The 17693-nt window shown below is 39.5% G+C and overlaps 1 protein-coding gene across 2 annotated transcripts in view; it reads left to right on the top strand.

The window, feature by feature from the left end:
• The window catches only part of STK3 (serine/threonine kinase 3), a 321860-nt gene that overhangs the window by 220508 nt on the left and 83659 nt on the right, over window positions 1–17693 (top strand). For both annotated transcript variants that reach the window (XM_030862978.2, XM_060287133.2), the window contains one exon: window positions 8887–9079. In XM_030862978.2, coding sequence (XP_030718838.1) covers window positions 8887–9079 — 193 coding nt within the window. The remainder of the gene's footprint in view (window positions 1–8886; window positions 9080–17693) is intronic.

Here is a 17693-nt window from a genome sequence, read left to right as displayed (position 1 = left end):
CACAGAGCACACAGGCTCAGTTGTTGCAGCATGTGGGCTCTAGAGCGCACGGGCATGTGGGATCTTAGTTTCCGGATCAGGGATCAAACCCGCGTCCCCTGCGTTGGAAGGTGGATTCTTAACTGCTGGACTGTGTTGACTTCTTATTTGACTCTTTCCCCACAAATTAATTATTAGAATTCAGTGCCTTTATCATGTGCTAAAGTGGCAAATTCCATTAAGTCATTTTTTGGTTATCAATAACTGGCATTATCTATTTTATTTTCTGTCTTCATCTACTCAGATTAGAATCTTTTACAGCTTTCTCTTTAAGGTCAGTTTGGCCTCTTTAGGTCCAGAATATTGTAGTTATTTTTGATTCATTGTATTTGATGTCCAGAAAGTTTCTAGAATATGTTGTTTCTTCTTTCATGATTTCTTTTAGATTGGACTTGTCATTTAAACCGGTTTGTATAGGACCTTTTCAGTGCAGATTCTTTTTTTTTTTTTGCGGTCCGCGGGCCTCTCACCGCTGCGGCCCCTCCCGTTGAGGAGCACGGGCTCCAGACGTCAGCGCAGATTCTAATCACCTCAAATCTAGATTTCAGTAATAACCTTCTGATTCCAGGCTCTCTTCAGTCTCCTTCTCCAATTCACCCCTTCGTTTGCAAGGTTCCCATCACTCTGCCAAGCAGCGCATGCTGGCTCCCAGTGTTTAAAGCACTCTGTAACCTGTAGGCCATTCCTTAATGCAGCCCAACTCACTTAACGCTTTGCCTTCCAGCCATAATATTTCTACCTTTGTGCTTGTTTTTCACAATCTAGGGTGCCACTGTCTACTCTTTCCTAATTTTGGTCCTAGAAATTTTTATCTTAGAAAGATCCAGCTGCCTAAGGGGAGTAATTTAATTCTAAGGAGCAAGTGAGTCTTAATTCTGTGTTTTTTTCCATCCATCTTGGCAACTTGTTTATTCATTGTTTGTCTTTTTGTAAGCTCAAGTTTAGTTGAATTTTATCTCTGAGAATGATGTGAGTTCTGGGTTGAAGGTTGAGTAGGAGTCCCTTTAGGGTGGATTTTAATTTGTTTTCATCAGGCACCCGGGGTGCTTCCATACTGAGACTGCATTCGACTAATTTCTCAGCATGGGGTTCCCCAGACCATGTGGGTAATGTTAGAAAACCCAAACCCATGTCTGTGCATCCTAAAGGGAAAACCCCCCACCATATCCATCCTCATCTTTACCTATAGCCCAGGTGAGGCAGACAAGTTTATATGTCATCTCCCTTATCTGTGAGTACGTTTTTTCTTGTCTGTCCTTTCACTGAGGATGTAGACTTTCAAGATTCCCAATTTTATGTAAGAGTTTCAGTTCTACTTTGGAGAGAACCCAAAGACTCTTGCCTTCCTTTATCCATTAAAATGGATAACCCATCACCATCGCACCCCCATCATCACATGCCCCTATGGCAGCCCTAAGGTCAGATTTAGCTTATTCTCACTCTAGTTCCTAGTTGTTTGGGGCTCTTGGAGATTTCCTTTACTATCTTGAAAGCTCAGTTTTGTATTTGTAGTATGTTTTGTTACATTATTCTTTGCTGTCAGTGCCATCCCTGATTAGCGCCTCTAAAACGTTTTACAGATATCTAGACCACTATAATGCAACTTTTTGTATAATTGGTTCACTTATGTGTCTTAAACATTCATTTTTTTCCTGAAAAATAAATTTTTTCATGCTGTAGTAGAATGCATACCCAATAGGAGTGTCTAATTGAATCAGTGTCACTAAGATCACTCTTCTGTATTGATAATGTACTGTTATGTAATTGTATAGGTAATAAAGAAGTATTTAATATCATTTCAGGAAGAGAAAATAATTAGAATATGTCAAATTAAAAGGACACCTATTTATCTAAGCATAGTCTATCTCATTAATGTTAGAAATGACAAATGCTTTCTAAAATGTTTGTGTTAATATCCTTTAAATCAATCAGATAGTAGCTGAATATTTAGAAAATCCTTTAAGGTGGTAGATATTGCAAATGTAAAGATACCTAGTGCAAAGGCTCTGATTATTTCTCAGACTGTTATAGCATAAATCTGTCTTAGCAGTGGAGTAGGATTTCCTAATGATGTTTTCAAATATTTGTATTCCATGTGGATTTTATGATTCATAACCTGGATTATCGTCAGTACTCTGTTTTGCATTCCTGGCACATGATGACCACTGATTGAAAATGCTATTGTATTCCTTACTGGAATTGGCCGCTTTCTACAGTGGGGAAGCATCTGCTCTGCAGACCTTTTTCTATAAAGTATCAACATGTTTTTCTTCTGCTTTTCTCTTGTAAGGAGTAACAGAGTATATATAAATGAAGTATAACTTTGGAAAAACATTATAAATAACTGTTTTATTATGAAAATGTTAAAGTATCAAATGGAAATTTTAGCAGTCATCTAAAATATTAAGAATAATTTGAGTTAATGATTTAAAGAAGTAAAAAGTGGTACTGAAAAGTTTTCAAAACCATCACCAAATTTTTAGTGTTTGATTTGCTAATTTCATAAAAAAGAACTTCTCATTCCTTCCATACTTTAGTAATTACTGTTTGGATGCCACCCTCTCATTAGTGAATTGAGTGCTCATTATTTTTTTCATTACTGGTTTTTTTTTTTACTGTCAATTTGTAAATTGGTTTAGCATCCTTTAGCAAAGTGACTATGTAAGTGAAAATAATATGCAGTGAAAACGATCCCTTCCAAACTTGATTTAGTGCTTTTATAATTTTATAGATTAAGCCAGTTATGTGCATCCGGAGGTGCAAGCTTCATTATTCCAGCATAGATTCAAGTCTAATCTAGAATACAAGAAAATTTTAAAGTATTATTTCACACCAACCAGATGTTGTGTTTCTTGTTAAATTTAACGGTCACAGCACTGAATCTTATAAGGATAAGAGATAAATGACTCACACATATAAAAACAGATTTAATGTTTGGAGAATTAACTGGTTTGCAACCACGATAAAATACGGTATTAACTTAGCAGTAGAGTTTTAAAAAGAACTGATAGAAAATCAACTTTTTTCCTCCCTCCTTAGTGGAGTCTACTAAAAAGAGTAAAACCTTTTTTATTAGCTTTTTTGACCAAGTGCAAATTAGTTTACTTATGTGTATGTCAGTTTCTTCATCTCTTAACTTAGCAAAATGAAGCATGCTCTAGCTAACCTGTAATATAAATTAAACTAGAGTTGAGAAATAATTTAAAATTTAGAAGACCTCATACAATTGGAAGGTAGATATTGGGCTTTAGAATCAAACAACCTGGTTAGAATCCTTGCCCTTTGACTTATCTGTTATATGACCTTGGACAAATTATTAAACCCATTTGAACTGCAGGTTCATCATTTACACAACGGGGACAATAATATCTCACAGAATTAATAAAAGGATTAAACAGGAGTGACCTACAAAAAGTCCTTAGTATAGTGCTTCTAAGTCATTGATGATAACTGTTTTATCATTATTCGATAAGTGATCAGTTGAATAATTCTAATTAACGGTATTATTTTCCCTACCGATGTTTCTTTAATAGCCATTCTATGTTTTAAATAATTAGTCGGTTTAAATAAAGTTCTACAATAGAACCTTGCATAACATTCTATGCTCTAGCACTAACTCATAATGAGGGCTTTAACATTAATGTAATAGATTATGTAATGAGAACAAGGCTTTGTATTGGATACCAGGTATATAACTGTTAACAAGATCTGGTTACTGCCCTTATAATAGCTTTTAGAGTCTATTTAATAGATTTGGACAAGTCGGGTACAGACAATTGTGTAATAAGTGTATGATAGGCATAAGCACAAGGTGCTATAGCAATACAAAAGTATGACACCTAATTCAGTCTCGGGGTGTCTAAGCTGAGAAGGGATGTCTAAGTGTAGTTCTGTTGTAAAAAGAAGTTGTAATATAAAGCACCCCCACTTGTGTATATATATTAAATGTTACAGTCTTCCCATCCTTTAAGACCTAATTTAAGGGCAGTGTCCTCTGTGAGGCTTTCTTCATTTGACAGAGGTGGAGGCAGAGGCTGTGCTTTTGGTACTCCCATTGTACTTTGGCAACACTTTCCTTACAGCGTTTAACAAATTGCCTTGTAATTTATTGTTCACATGTCAGTTTCTCTTAGACTTCAGACTTGTTAAAAAAACAAAAATGGAGCAAAACCGTTTCTTATTCATCTTTGTATTTCCAATGCCTGGTTCACTCCTTGACATATTATAAGTTTACAATAAATGCTTGTTGAATGAATTAGGTACAAATATGAATTGCTTCATTTATTAAATAAATTTTTATCAAGTACCTAATATATGCCAGATGTTCTAAGCACTGAGGGTTCATCTGTGAAAAAGAAGGTTTCTTTGCCTTTATCAAACTCATACTGGTAGAAAAACCAGGTACAGGCTATGAAGAATGTAGAAGGATAAAAGATTGATGGGGACTTCGATTTTGGAATGGTGGTCAGAAAAAGCATCACTAAGGAGGTTAACATCTAAGTGGAGACCTGAGTTAAGCAAAAAATAAAACTGTCTTAAAGAAGAGCATTCTAGGCTGAGAGAACAGCCAATTTAAAAGCCCAAGGAGGAACATGCTTAGAATGCACAAGAAATAGCAAAGGAGGCCAGCCTGGCTGGAACTTGGTGAGTGAGAAGGAATGTGATAGGAGATAGGATTGGCAGATATTACTGGGCCAGATCACATTTGGCCATGATAAAGATTTTGGGCTTTAATGTAAGTGTGATGGGAAGCCAAATGCAGGGTTTTGAGCAGGAGCGTAACATGATGTGATTTGTCTTTTGAAAGGATCCATCTGCCTGTTATGTGGGAGACTAACGGGGGCAAGAGGGGAAACAGTGAAAACTGCCAGGAGGCTATTCTAATAGTCCAAGAAAAGACAGTGGCTGTGACTAGGATGGACCAAGTAATTTGTATGGGACTCTTTGGGCGTAGGAGCTGGTGACATAAGCTTTTAAAACTGTAAACCTGCACCTCTGACTTAAGCATTCAAGTAGATCAAAATTTAAATGTAAGTAAGGTATATGTACTTGCTGGGATAATGGGTTAAGAAATAAAGGCACTAGTTTCTTAGTCCCAGCTCCACTTTTAAGTAGGTGTGTGACCTTGGGGAAGTCTCTTACTTTCTGTGGGCCTCGGTTTTTTATGTATAAAATGAGGGGTTGAATTATTAAAGGTTCATGATTTTATAATTCTGTGATAAAGTAAGTATATAAATGAACGCTTACTGTGTGTGGACTACTGAATGAAACACTTTAGTAGATTCAGAAGTACTGTAAGGCACTCTTATCCATGGGTACTTACATTTATAAAAGATTTTATGAAACAGTTACAATATGAGATCATAATTTAAATGCAAAAGTGTGTAATGCAGGTTTTATAAATTCTAGAAGTTTGGAAAAGAGGATAATTAATAAAGACTGAATTTGCCATAAAGGTAATAGATACTTGATCTGGAACTAGATAGGATTTAATTAAAATGAATTAGAGAGGAAAGAGCATCCTGGGTAGAAAAGAAGATGTGATGTGAGCAAAGATGAAATCTTTAATGAGTATATGGGTTTATGGCAGCTGGAGACTCAGTTGAGGTCAGCCTGACTCTATTGAATGATATGTGAACAATGGGAAAATAGGACTGGCCATGTAAAATAAGATAACATAGAGGACATTAAAATCTAGGCAGCTTTGTTTAGCTTTCAGTGCAGGCAAGAACTGGGAGCCATTATAGATTCTTCAGTAGAAGAATATTATAATACAAGTAGTACTCAAGAAAGATTGGTTTAGTATGTATACTTTGAAGAAGGGGTGAAACTACCTTATTCCTAGTAGCATGCAAGCATTTTACATACCTTTTCTCATTTAATCATCATAACACCAATGAAAGAAACTAAAGCTCAGAGAGTTTAAATAGGTTCCCTAAAGGTCTTAAGGCTACTAAGTGAGTTGAGCCAGGATTTGAACTAACATCTGTCTGATTCTAGGAGGTCAGGGTGCTCTTCCTGCAGTAACTCAGGCATGAGGTAAGGAGGAATATACTCAGTAGCAGTGGGAATGGAAAAGAAGAGATGGAGCTGAGAGAGAATTTTTTGAAGAAGAACTTGTTGACTGATAGTATATAGGGTATGAAAGAAAATAACCCCCAAAAGACATTGCAGTTTTACTCTCAGTTAGCTAATGAAGATGACTGTGCTTTGTAGTGGTTATGGTCGGGGATGGAGGCAGACTGGAGGGGGCCAAGGAGATGGATGAAATGATCTCATTTGAGAATGTTGAGTTTTATTTTATTTTTTATTTATTTATTTTTTAGAATGTTGAGTTTTAAACATCATTAAGCATTTAAGTAGTAAGTAAAGTCAGAAAGATGTCAGGATTTGGGAGTTCTCAATATATTAGATAGTTGAATGCATAAGAGTGAAGAAGTCTTCTAAAAGAAGAGAAGCTCATGAAAGAAGAGCAGGAGACTTTGAGATATAATGCTGAATTTATCCTGTAGGTTGAGGATGAGGAGGGCTGTCAAACAGCTGAGAACAACATGGATATTCCTGTTTTCCAGTATTTGCATTTTGACCTCTGTCAGAACTTAGGTTTTGTTTGTTTGTTTCTACTTCAAGTGGAATAGATATAAATTAATTTCAGTACACGATCAAGTTTTTCTAAATAGCACATTGCTTGGTTTCTCAAACAGAATTTGTTAGTTTAGTTTTATGGCCCTATTCCAGTTTATCTTCTGGTGAACATTCTAAAGAGTATTTTTTGGTTCATCCTTATATTACTGACTTGATTCTTCTGTGAATTTACATTTAAAAGCCAATGGCTAGGATATGACAACAAAAGCACAGGCAACAAAAGAGAAAAAATAGATAAATTGGAGTTCATCAAAATGAAAAGCTTTTGTGTATCAAAGAAACTATCAAGAGAGTGAAAAGACAACCTACAGAATGGAGAGAAATATTTGCAAATCATATATCTGATAAGAGATTAATATCCAGAACATAAAGTGAACTTCTTCAGCTCAACGACAACAAGAAACAATCTATAACAACAATGGGCAAAGGACTTGAATGGACATTTCTCCAAAGAAATACACAAGTGGCCAATACGCACATGAAAAGATGCGCAATATCACTAGTTATTAGGGAAATGCAAATCAAGCCACAATGAGATACCACACATCCATTAGGATGTCTGTTCTCAAAAAGAAAAAAAAAAAGGGAAAATAACAAGTGTTGGTGAGGATGTGGATAAGTTGGAACCCTGTACACTGTTGGAATGTAAAATGGTGTGGCCAATGTGGAAAACGTTTTGACAGTTCCCCCCAAAATTGAGAATTACCATTTGATATAAATTGCACTTCTAGGCATACACCCAAAAGAATTGAAAGCAGGGACCCAAATACAGACCTTCCTTAAATTATGATGGGGTTATGTCCCGATAAGCTCATCTTTAGTTGAAAATATCGTTAAGTTGAAAATGTATTTAATACACCTAACCTACCGAAAAACATAGCTTAGTCTAGCCTACCTTAAACGTGCTCAGAACACTTAAATTAACCTACAGTTTGACAAAATCATCGAACACAAAGCCTATTTTGTAACAGTGTGGAATCTCACGTAATTCCTTGAATGCTATACTGAAAGTGAAACACAGAATGGTTGTGTGGGTACAGAGTTGTTGTAAATGTATGGGTTGTTTACATCCCTGATCACGTGGCTGACGGAGCTGCGGCTTGCTGCTGTTGCCCAGCATCGCGAGAGTACCGTACTGCATGTCGCTAGCCCAGGGAAAGTTCAAAATTCGAACTACCGTTTCTACTCAATGTGTATCTTGTTTGTATGGTTGTAACGTTGAAAAATCCTAAGTCGGACCGTCATAAGTCGGGGACCATCTGTCTGTAGATACTTATATACCAGTGTTCAGAACATTATTCATAATAACCAAAAGGTGTAAACACCTTAATGTCCATTAACAAATGAATGGGTAAACAAAAGGGGTGTGTGTGTGTGTGTGTGTGTGTGTGTGTGTGTGTGTGTGTGTGTGTGTGTACATGCAATGGAATATCATTCAGTCTTAAAAAGGAATGAGATTCTGACATCTGGTGCAACACGGATGAACCTTGAAAACATGCTAAGTGAAATAAGCCAGACACAAAAGACGCAAAAGACATGCTTCTACTTTTATGAGGTGCCTAGAATAGGTGAGTTCATAGTAACAGAAAGTAGAATAGAGGTTACCAGGGATTGGGTGAAGGACGTAATAAGGAGTTAGTTTTTGATGGGTACAGAATTTCTGTTTGAGATAATGAAAAATTTCTCGAAAAGGATATTGATGATGATTGGACAACTTGGACAACACTGTGAATGTAGTTAATGCCACAGAACTGTGCACTGAAAAATGCTTAAAATGGTAAATTTTATGTTATGTATATTTATCATAATTTTTAAAAAGCTAATGGCTTTTGTACAAAGTTATAAACATTGTTAAAGCTGTTATAATAGTGCCAACATGTTCTGTCTTTAATGTGCTCTCTTTTGTTTATTTTGTTATATATCCTTTGTTAATAATCTTCCTGTCTTAATCCTTATTTTAAGAACAACTAGCAGCCTGCTATTTCATCAAACAATTTCTGTTGCTTGAGCTTCAATTACCTAAAGCTCTAGGTTATTTTGGATAACTTTTGGGTCTTATGATAACACTGTATTTATGTCCTTACATTAAAATTAGTAGTGATAGTAGTATTTTTCATTATTAAAATATAATATGTTCATAGTATCGTAAGATATCCATCTGTGTTAGAAAAGTCTTCCTTCACTGCAGTGTTTTGTTTGCAGGATGAAGATGAGCTGGACTCCCACACCATGGTGAAGACTAGCTCGGAAAGCGTGGGCACCATGCGGGCCACAAGCACGATGAGTGAAGGGGCCCAGACCATGATTGAACATAATAGCACAATGTTAGAATCTGACTTGGGGACCATGGTTATAAACAGTGAGGATGAGGAAGAAGAAGATGGAACTATGAAAAGTATGTGGCTTTTTTTTCCCATTGAATATTAATTTTCTGTTTTGAGAGTATACTTCTATAGAAAGCAGGATAGTTCTGTGTTGCTTGTTATAGCCAGTTGGGGAAAATTTTGTTTCTTGGCTTTGTTTAACAGTGAAAGGAATATGGCACAAGTGAATTTTCAAAAATTCTTTTAATATAGCAGAAAGTAGCACATCTTTAACTTAGTGTTAAGGAACTTTTTTCGGTTGAAGGATGCTAACCCATAATTTAATTTGTAAAGTATTTTTTGAGACAAAAAGATAGCGTTCCTAACATTTACTTTTCCAATTAAAAACGTGAACCTAAAATTCTGTTCCAAATAATACAACATAATATTATTTCATGTTGTCTAAGTTATCAGTTAAGCTGCAGTGACAGAGGGAAGCAAGCCAAGGGAAGAAATAAGGGCTATAAGGTGGGAAAAGAAGAAACACTAGAAAGAAGAATCAAGAGACAGGGATACTCATGCAGAAAATTCAGTTCAGTGCATGTTTACTACTGCTTGTCGTGTGCTAGGCACAGTGCCAGGGGCGCTGCAGGGCTGAAATGACGATTAAGGCGTTCTCTCTGATCTCGTTGCTTACAGAGTGATGAAGACAGAGATACTTTCACAGGCTAGCATTTCTTTTTGTATAAATATGGCTCTTTAAGATTGCAGTTAACAATGAAGGACATTGTGATTTTTCAGTTATAGGCAAAAGCAGATTAATTACCTCCTGATAACCTACTGGCCTTTTTCTTCCCCCTACCACTCTAGTACTGTATGGTCAATGTCAAAGTCTAAGCACAAAGCTGTTTTTCACTACACAGAACTACTTCTCCACGGCACAGAAGCTGTAATACATGACTTCTTGCATTGTAGAGCCTAGAAAGTTATAAAGAGTCAAGCGATTTGCTGATAGGGTAAAATGGATATAGGTAGGAATTTCCTCTCTGACATTTTTGTTTTCTTTTTGCCTACCCCTTTCTTTTTGCTACTCTCCCTGTGAGTCTGCTTGATAAGTCTTACCTCATAGCTTCAAGTCATTTGGCTCACTGCCATTGCTTTCTTCACATTTCTTAGTATACATAGCCCATTATGGTTGTATACTTTGAAAGAGAGGGCCGAGAAGCACAAGATGAAAACAGATTGCCACATAGTTAATCCTGGGTGGGAAGGAGGAGAGGGGAGTGAATTTTTTTTATCTCCCACGCTGATAGGTTTCTTGAGCCTTTGCCCTGAAAAGCAGTCTAAGACTTGGATTCCTAGCTGGGCATATTACTAGAATAGGGCTTCTGCATCCGTAACATGCTCACCCAGCTACATTGAATGGTCTTGTGGCCTCCAAAGCTAGCTAGTGTTAGGGTACAAGCCATATGCCTTGCAGATCAGAAAGACAGATAAGATCATTTACAACACATTTCCCATCAGCATGTAGCATCACTTTTCCGCAGCTGATAAAATTCTTTTAGTCAAGTTTTATGATTCTTAACAGACCAGTTAGAAGATCACTGGGTGCTTTGTTCTATCTTTAGAGAGCTACTGCGTTTCCTATGAAACTACATAAACAACTTTTTCCATGTAGTCAATATAGTTGAACATCAGCATTTAAACAGTGGTTTAAAAATGAGTATTTATGGAATCGAATTCATGTTAGATTGTTATATTTCAAGGAAGAGATATGTGATAATGATTTATCAGACCTCATGCTTTAAAATTATAGCACAGATTTCCACATATTTCATGTAATGACTTGCAGCTTTGACAGCCACAGAAATCATTCAATTTATGTCATAATTTTATGTCCTAAGTATGATTTTTTTGGTCACAGAGATTTTATTAAAAGCTCATTTTTAAAATGAGCAGATAGTGGTTTATGTAGTTGTTTTATATGCTTTATTTATTTTATTTTTATTTTTCTAATTATTTTTTATTGGACTATAGTTGCTTTCCAATGTTGTGTTAGCTTCTGCTGCACAGCAAAATGAATCAGCCATACATACAGATATATCCTCTCCATTTAGGACCCTACAGTGCATTAAGTAGAGTTCCCTGTAATTGTTTTTTTTTGTTTGTTTTTCTTTTGCGGTACGCGGGCCTCTCACTACTGTGGCCTCTTCCGTTGTGGAGCACAGGCTCCAGACGCGCAGGCTCAGCGGCCATGGCTCACGGGCCCAGCTGCTCCGCGGCATGTGGGATCTTCCCGGACCGGGGCACGAACCCGTGTCCCCTGCATCGGCAGGTGGACTCTCAACCACTGCGCCACCAGGGAAGCCCCCTGTGATTGTTTTATATGCTTTAGCAAGTTTTAAATCCCATGAGACAACTTCCCTTGTATTTTAAGTTTCCACCATTTAGACATCATTCTGTTATAATGTGGGACTTCCATGTTTCCAAAAATCGAACCAAATGATGTTAGTGTAACCCCCCAGGTTACGTCATACTGTAGTATAGCAATAGTATAGAGTGTAAAGAAGTTATTGAGGCAGAACTTACTTTCTGTGAAACCACATAATTACTTTTAGTTTTGTGTTTCCTCATGATGTAAATCTTCTTTAAAACGTCTTAGATGCGTTGGTATGAGCTCTTAGGTTATGTTACATTAGTGGAAGCCCCATTTGCTAATGTGTCTTTAGCATTTTTCTTCCCTAAAATGATTTTATATATATATTTTTTATTCCCTAAAAGATTATAGCATTATATTATTTTTAATTTTCTAAAATGTCTAGAATGTTATACTGTGTGCTGAATATACTGATTTCCATCACCTTTTCCTTTGGAGTTTCAAAAGAGTTGCCTGATTTAATATTCTTGTCAGTTTAAATTATGTTTCCATAATTTTTTATACCTTTATCTGTGAAGCTGGAAATTACAGACCTGTTTTCCTTACCTCTGAAAAGTGTGGTGATTTGACTCTAGGAAGCAAAGTTATTATTTTTTAAAAAAATTAATTTATTAATTAATTTACTTTTTGGCTGCATTGGGTCTTCGTTGCTGTGCACAGGCTTTCTCTAGTTGCGGCGAGCGGGGGCTGCTCTTTGTGGCTGTGTGCGGGGCTTCTCTTTGTTGCGGGGCACAGGCTCTAGGCACGCAGGCTGCAGTAGTTGTGGCTCGTGGGCTCTAGAGCGCAGGCTCAGTAGTTGTGGTGCACGGGCTTAGTCGCTCTGTGGCATGTGGGATCTTCCCGGGCCAGGGCTCGAACCCGTGTCCCCTGCATTGGCAAGTGGATTCTTAACCACTGCACCACCAGGGAAGTGCCTAGGAAGCAAAATTATTAAAAGAGCTTTTGAAGGGAACTGGAGTAAAATGACAAGAAATATTTAAAATTTGATCTACTTTTTACAAAATGGGCATAGACCTGGAGAGCATGTCCAAAGAACTCTCCAAACTTATTTTCAGCGATGATGGCATTATTTTTACCATCTCTCTCCCACTCCCCCTCTTCCCATTCCCATTTCCCTGGGATCTCATTACCCATGTAACATCCAGGTTTCAGCTTGGTAACCCAGGTCTTTCACAATCTGGCATCAGTCAATATTTACACATGGAACTCTAGTTCCTTATATGTTATACTTTATCCAGACTAGTCTAGGCCAGTTGGAATTATGAGGTATAAGCAGGTTGGTTGTCATTAAGGAAATCAACATTTAGGATTTTTTATCCTGAAGGAATAGATTAGGACCAGGTCAGGAATCCATTGTCATTAAATTGATGAGTTAGTAGAGATTATTTCTTTGTGGGTAACTCTGGAAAAGCAATTGTTTCAGCAAAGAAAAAACTGGGGCCTTTTATCTTGTTCAGATCTGCTGTTTCTGTGGTGGAACTTTCTAGCCTTTCAGAGCTGGAGCTGGATTGGTACCTGTAGTTACCCTAAGGGGAAACTATCTCTGTTAGTATTTAAGGAAGAGCCACACTCTCCAGTCAGGTTAGCAGCTCTGTTTCATGGTTTCAGCTAATCTCCATGTGCCCGCTATGTCAGTTTGTCCTTCCAACAACTTGGGAAGCTGGAGCATCTGGAGAGCCCAGCCCTGCTTCCCTCGTGCAGTGAAGGAGACCTGATCTTCCTGGGACTGGGAGTGGAGATACTGAGCCATCCAGCAGCTCTGGTCTCTTCCTTCACAGGGCAGACTCTTGCTCGTACCTTTCTCTGCCTCCTCCAAGACCTTGCTCCATCTCTCTTTATCCAGTACGATAGGCAGAGAGGTTCTATAGAGAATAATGATCTCCAAAATGAAGAGAATACCACAAACATGAATACAAGACATTTGAATGGCAAGGTGAGGAAATGGTAAGGGAGCACTCAGCTGATTTGATATCTCCTGGCTAGGAGTATGATCAGTAATGTGTTGAGATAACTTGCAGGTGAGAGAACTGTATTCCACTGTTTGTGAAGTTTGATGTGTTTTTGAGAAAATGAGGAAAGTGCCATGTAAGCATGAAAGAGTTAATTTTTATTTATTTATTTATTATTTTTAGAAAAGAGAATAAAAGGTAAATTTCTCAGGTTATAGCTCATTAATTGTGTGTCTAGTATGGGCCAAACATTGTGCTTGGGACTTTGCATACATTATCTCACTAACTTCTCACAAGGACTCTGTAAAGTAACATTGTCACTATCATTTGCCACTAAGGAAACTGAGACTTGGGAATGTGAAGTGACTTGTCAAAGATTTCATAGCAAGTAAGTGGTGGACCCAATATACAGACCCAGGTTTGACCCCCAAATCACATCATTACTGTGGGCCGGTGAACTTGACATCCCCTTGGGCAGAAGTCTAGAACATTCGTGAGTCCTTCAGGGAAGGAGACCTGAATTATAAGTTAGCATAGGTTACTGGGAACAAACATATCAAAATAATGTGATTTCCTTTTTTGATAGCATTGCGAAACTGCTAGGTTTGGATATTGTGTTTTATGATTTGGGTAAAGTATTTGACAAGATCTTTGATGATATCCTTGTAGGCACTATGTAGTATGACCTAGCTGATGATTCTGTTACGAGGGTTGAACAGTTACACACTTATAGGCTTATATCATTTGGGGTTTATTGGAGGACAGAAACTACTCTAGGCGTTTTAAACATAAAAAGATTTAAGTCAGAGGTGTGGCTATTAACAAAACCAGTGGAAAGTTTGGAGGAGAGGGCTGTGTAGGCTAGGCCTCCTAGGAACGCCTCCCACACTACCACAAGAGTGAGCCTTATAGAGCGACTGCTACCACAGACAGGAAGGTAGTGAATCCAGAGGCTGCCGTCGGCACTACTGAGTTCAGTAATACAGATTGAGATCAATCCCTGTTGCTCTTCAGGGATTAGAAAGCCACCACTGAGACGGCAGCCACCTATTAGCACCTGTGAGTCTGGTGACTGGATGCTGGAAGGCTGCTGTAAAAAAAACCCTTGTCTGCATAGCTGTGCTACCCAGAGGAAATAGCTGAGGTAGCAGGCTCATGGTCTCCTCCTCACTTCTTGCCTTCCCAGTTGTGAGAAAGTACACTTACCTAGGACTCTAGGTGCAGGGTGTTCTAGGAAATGCAGCATTTAGCTTTCTAGCCTGTACAATCAGAAGGCTCACCAGAGGCAATGGCAGTGGTTGCTAAATTTCAGTCAGCTGTGGTGTTTAATAACAGATTGCTGTCAATGAAAAGATTTCTCCTTGTGTGGCATAGGGCCTAGGTCTCAGCCCTAGCCAGCTCAACATTGTTTTACAGAAATTTGGATGAAGCTGTAGAATGAAAGTCCATTAGAATTACAAATGACATGAAGTGGAGGAAAAGAAAAGTACATTCTAAGGCAGAATCAGGAGCTTAAGAGGTCTCCTCAGGTTGGAGCAGTAGGCTTGATTTAAGAGATAAACCCTGCTCTTGGCTCAAGCTAACTCACCTCACAAGTGTACCTCATAGCAGTAGCCCCGTAGAGATGCTGGCTCTGCAGACCAGAGCAGGGCCTGTGCATCTCCATTTAACAAAAAAACTAAAATATCAAAACAATAAAACGCTACAAGTACTTCTGAGGTGCAGCTAGGACCGATAACCACTTTTTAGAACGAGGAAATAAGCAGCTTTACTGTACTGTCAGTACCTAGAACTCACCTGTTGTATTTCGGAAGGATGGAGACACAGTAGAGCACATTCAGCAGACAGTAAGCCAGATGGTAAAGTAGATGGAGACCATGTTATATTAAGAATGGGTAGAGGGAGGGGGGACCGTCAAGATGGCAGAGGAGTAAGATGTGGAGATTACCTTCCTCCCCACAAATACATGAGAAATACATCTACATGTGGAACAACTCCTACAGAACACTCCTGGATACTGGCAGAAGACCTCAGACCTCCCAAAAGGTAAGAAACTCCCCCACGTACCTGGGTAGGGCAAAAGAAAAAACAGAGACAAAGGAATAGGGACGGGACCTGCACTTCTGGGAGGGATCTGTGAAGGAGGAAAAGTTTCCACATACTAGGAAGCCCCTTCACTGGTGGAGACGGGAGCTTGGGCGGGAGTGGGGGAAAGCTTCGGAGCCACGGAGGAGAGCACAGCAACAGGGGTGCAGAGGGCAAAGCGGAGAGATTCCCGCACAGAGGATCGGTGCTGACCTGCACTCACCAGCCTGAGAGGCTTGTCTGCTCACCCGCCGGGCCGGGCGGGGGCTGGGAGCTGAGGCTCGGGCTTTGGAGGTCAGATCCCGGGGAGAGGACTGGGGTTGGCTGCATGAACACAGCCTGAAGGGGGCTAGCGCACCACAGCTAGCCGGGAGGGAGTCTGGGAAAAGCTCTGGACCTGCCTAAGAGGCAAGAGACCATTGTTTCAGGGTGCATGAGGAGAGGGTATTCCTTCCCTGTCTTCCCACAGAAGGCAGAGCGCCCCCTAAATGAGCTCCAGAGACGGGTGTGAGCCATGGCTATCAGCTCGGACAAAAGAGAGGGCATGAAACGCTAACACTGCTGCTGCCGCCACCAAGAATCCTGTGTAAAAACACAGGTCGCTATCCACACGCCCCCGCCCCCGGGAGCCTGTGCAGCCTACCACTGCCAGGGTCCCATGATCCAGGGACAACTTCCCCGGGAGAACACATAGCGCGCCTCAGGCTGTTGCAATGTCACGCTGGCCTCTGCTGCAGCAGGCTCGCCCTGCATTCCAATTAAAACTACCGTACCCCTCCCTCCCCACAGCCTAAGTGAGCCAGAGCCCCCTAATCAGCTGCTGCTTTAACCCCAGCCTGTCTGGGTGGGAACAGAAGCCTGAGGGCAACCTACATGCAGAGGCAGGGCCAAAACCAAAGCTGAACCCCAGGAGCTGTGCGAACAAAGAAGAGAAAGGGAAATCTCTCCATGCAGCCTCAGGAGCAGCGGATTAAATTGCCACAGTCAACTTGAGGTACCCTGCATCTGTGGAATACCTGAATAGACAACGAATCAATCCAGAAATGAGGCGGTGGACTTTGGGAGCAACTGTACACTTGGGGTTTGCTGCCTGCGACTGACTGGTTTCTGATTTTTATGTTTATCTTAGTATAGTTTTTAGCGCTTGTTATCATTGGTTGATTTGTTTATTGGTTTGGTTGCTTTCTTCTTTTTTTTTTCTTTGGTAATGTTATAATTTTTTTATTTTAATATTTTTTTATTTTAATTATTCTATTTTATTTAATTTTTCTTTAAATTTTTTTTCTTTCTTTTTCTCTCTCTTCTCTCCTGAGCTGTGTGGCTGACAGGGTCTTGGTGCTCTGGCTGGGTGTCAGGCCTGAGCCTCTGAGGTGCGAGAGCTGAGTTCAGGACATTGGACCACCAGAGACCTCCCGGCTCCATGTAATATCATTCGGCACGAGCTCTCCCAGATATCCGTCTCAATGCTAAGACCCAGCTCCACCCAATGGCCAGCAAGCTCCAGTGCTGGATGCCCCATGCCAAACAGCTAGCAAGACTGGAACACAACCCCCACCCATTAGCAGAGAGGCAGCCTAAAATCACACTAAGTTCACAGACACCCCAAAACACACCACCAGACGCAGCCCTGCCCGCCAGAAAGACAGGATCCAGCCCCACCCACCAGAACACAGGGACCAGTCCCCTCCACCAGGAAGCCTTTACAACCCACTGAACCAACCTTACCCACTGGGGGCAGACACCAAAAACAAAGGTAACTACGAACCTGTAGCCTGTGAAAGAGAGACCCCAAACACAGTAAGTAAGCAAAATGGGAAGACAGAGAAATACACAACAGATGAAGGAGCAAGGTAAAAACCCACCAGACCAAACAAATGAAGAGGAAATACACAGTCTACCTGAAAAAGAATTCAGAGTAATGATAGTACAGTTGATCCAAAATCTTGGAAATAGAATGTAGAAAATACAAGACACGTTTAACAAGGACCTAGAAGAACCAAAGAGCAAACAAACAATGATGAACAACACAATAAATGAAATTAAAAATTCTCTACAAGGAATCAATAGCAGAGAAACAGAGGCAGAAGATCGGATACGTGACCTGAAAGATAAAATAGTGGAAATAACTACCACAGAGCAGAATAAAGAAAAAAGAATGAAAAGAATTGAGGACACTCTCAGAGACCTCTGGGACAACATTGAACACACCAATATTCGAATTATAAGGGTCCCAGA

This window comes from Globicephala melas, chromosome 17 (genome assembly GCF_963455315.2).
Source record: "Globicephala melas chromosome 17, mGloMel1.2, whole genome shotgun sequence".
In the NCBI taxonomy this organism is placed as follows: Eukaryota; Metazoa; Chordata; class Mammalia; order Artiodactyla; family Delphinidae; genus Globicephala; species Globicephala melas.
Note: the sequence above shows the minus strand (reverse complement) of the source record. Positions and strands in the feature narration are given on the sequence as shown.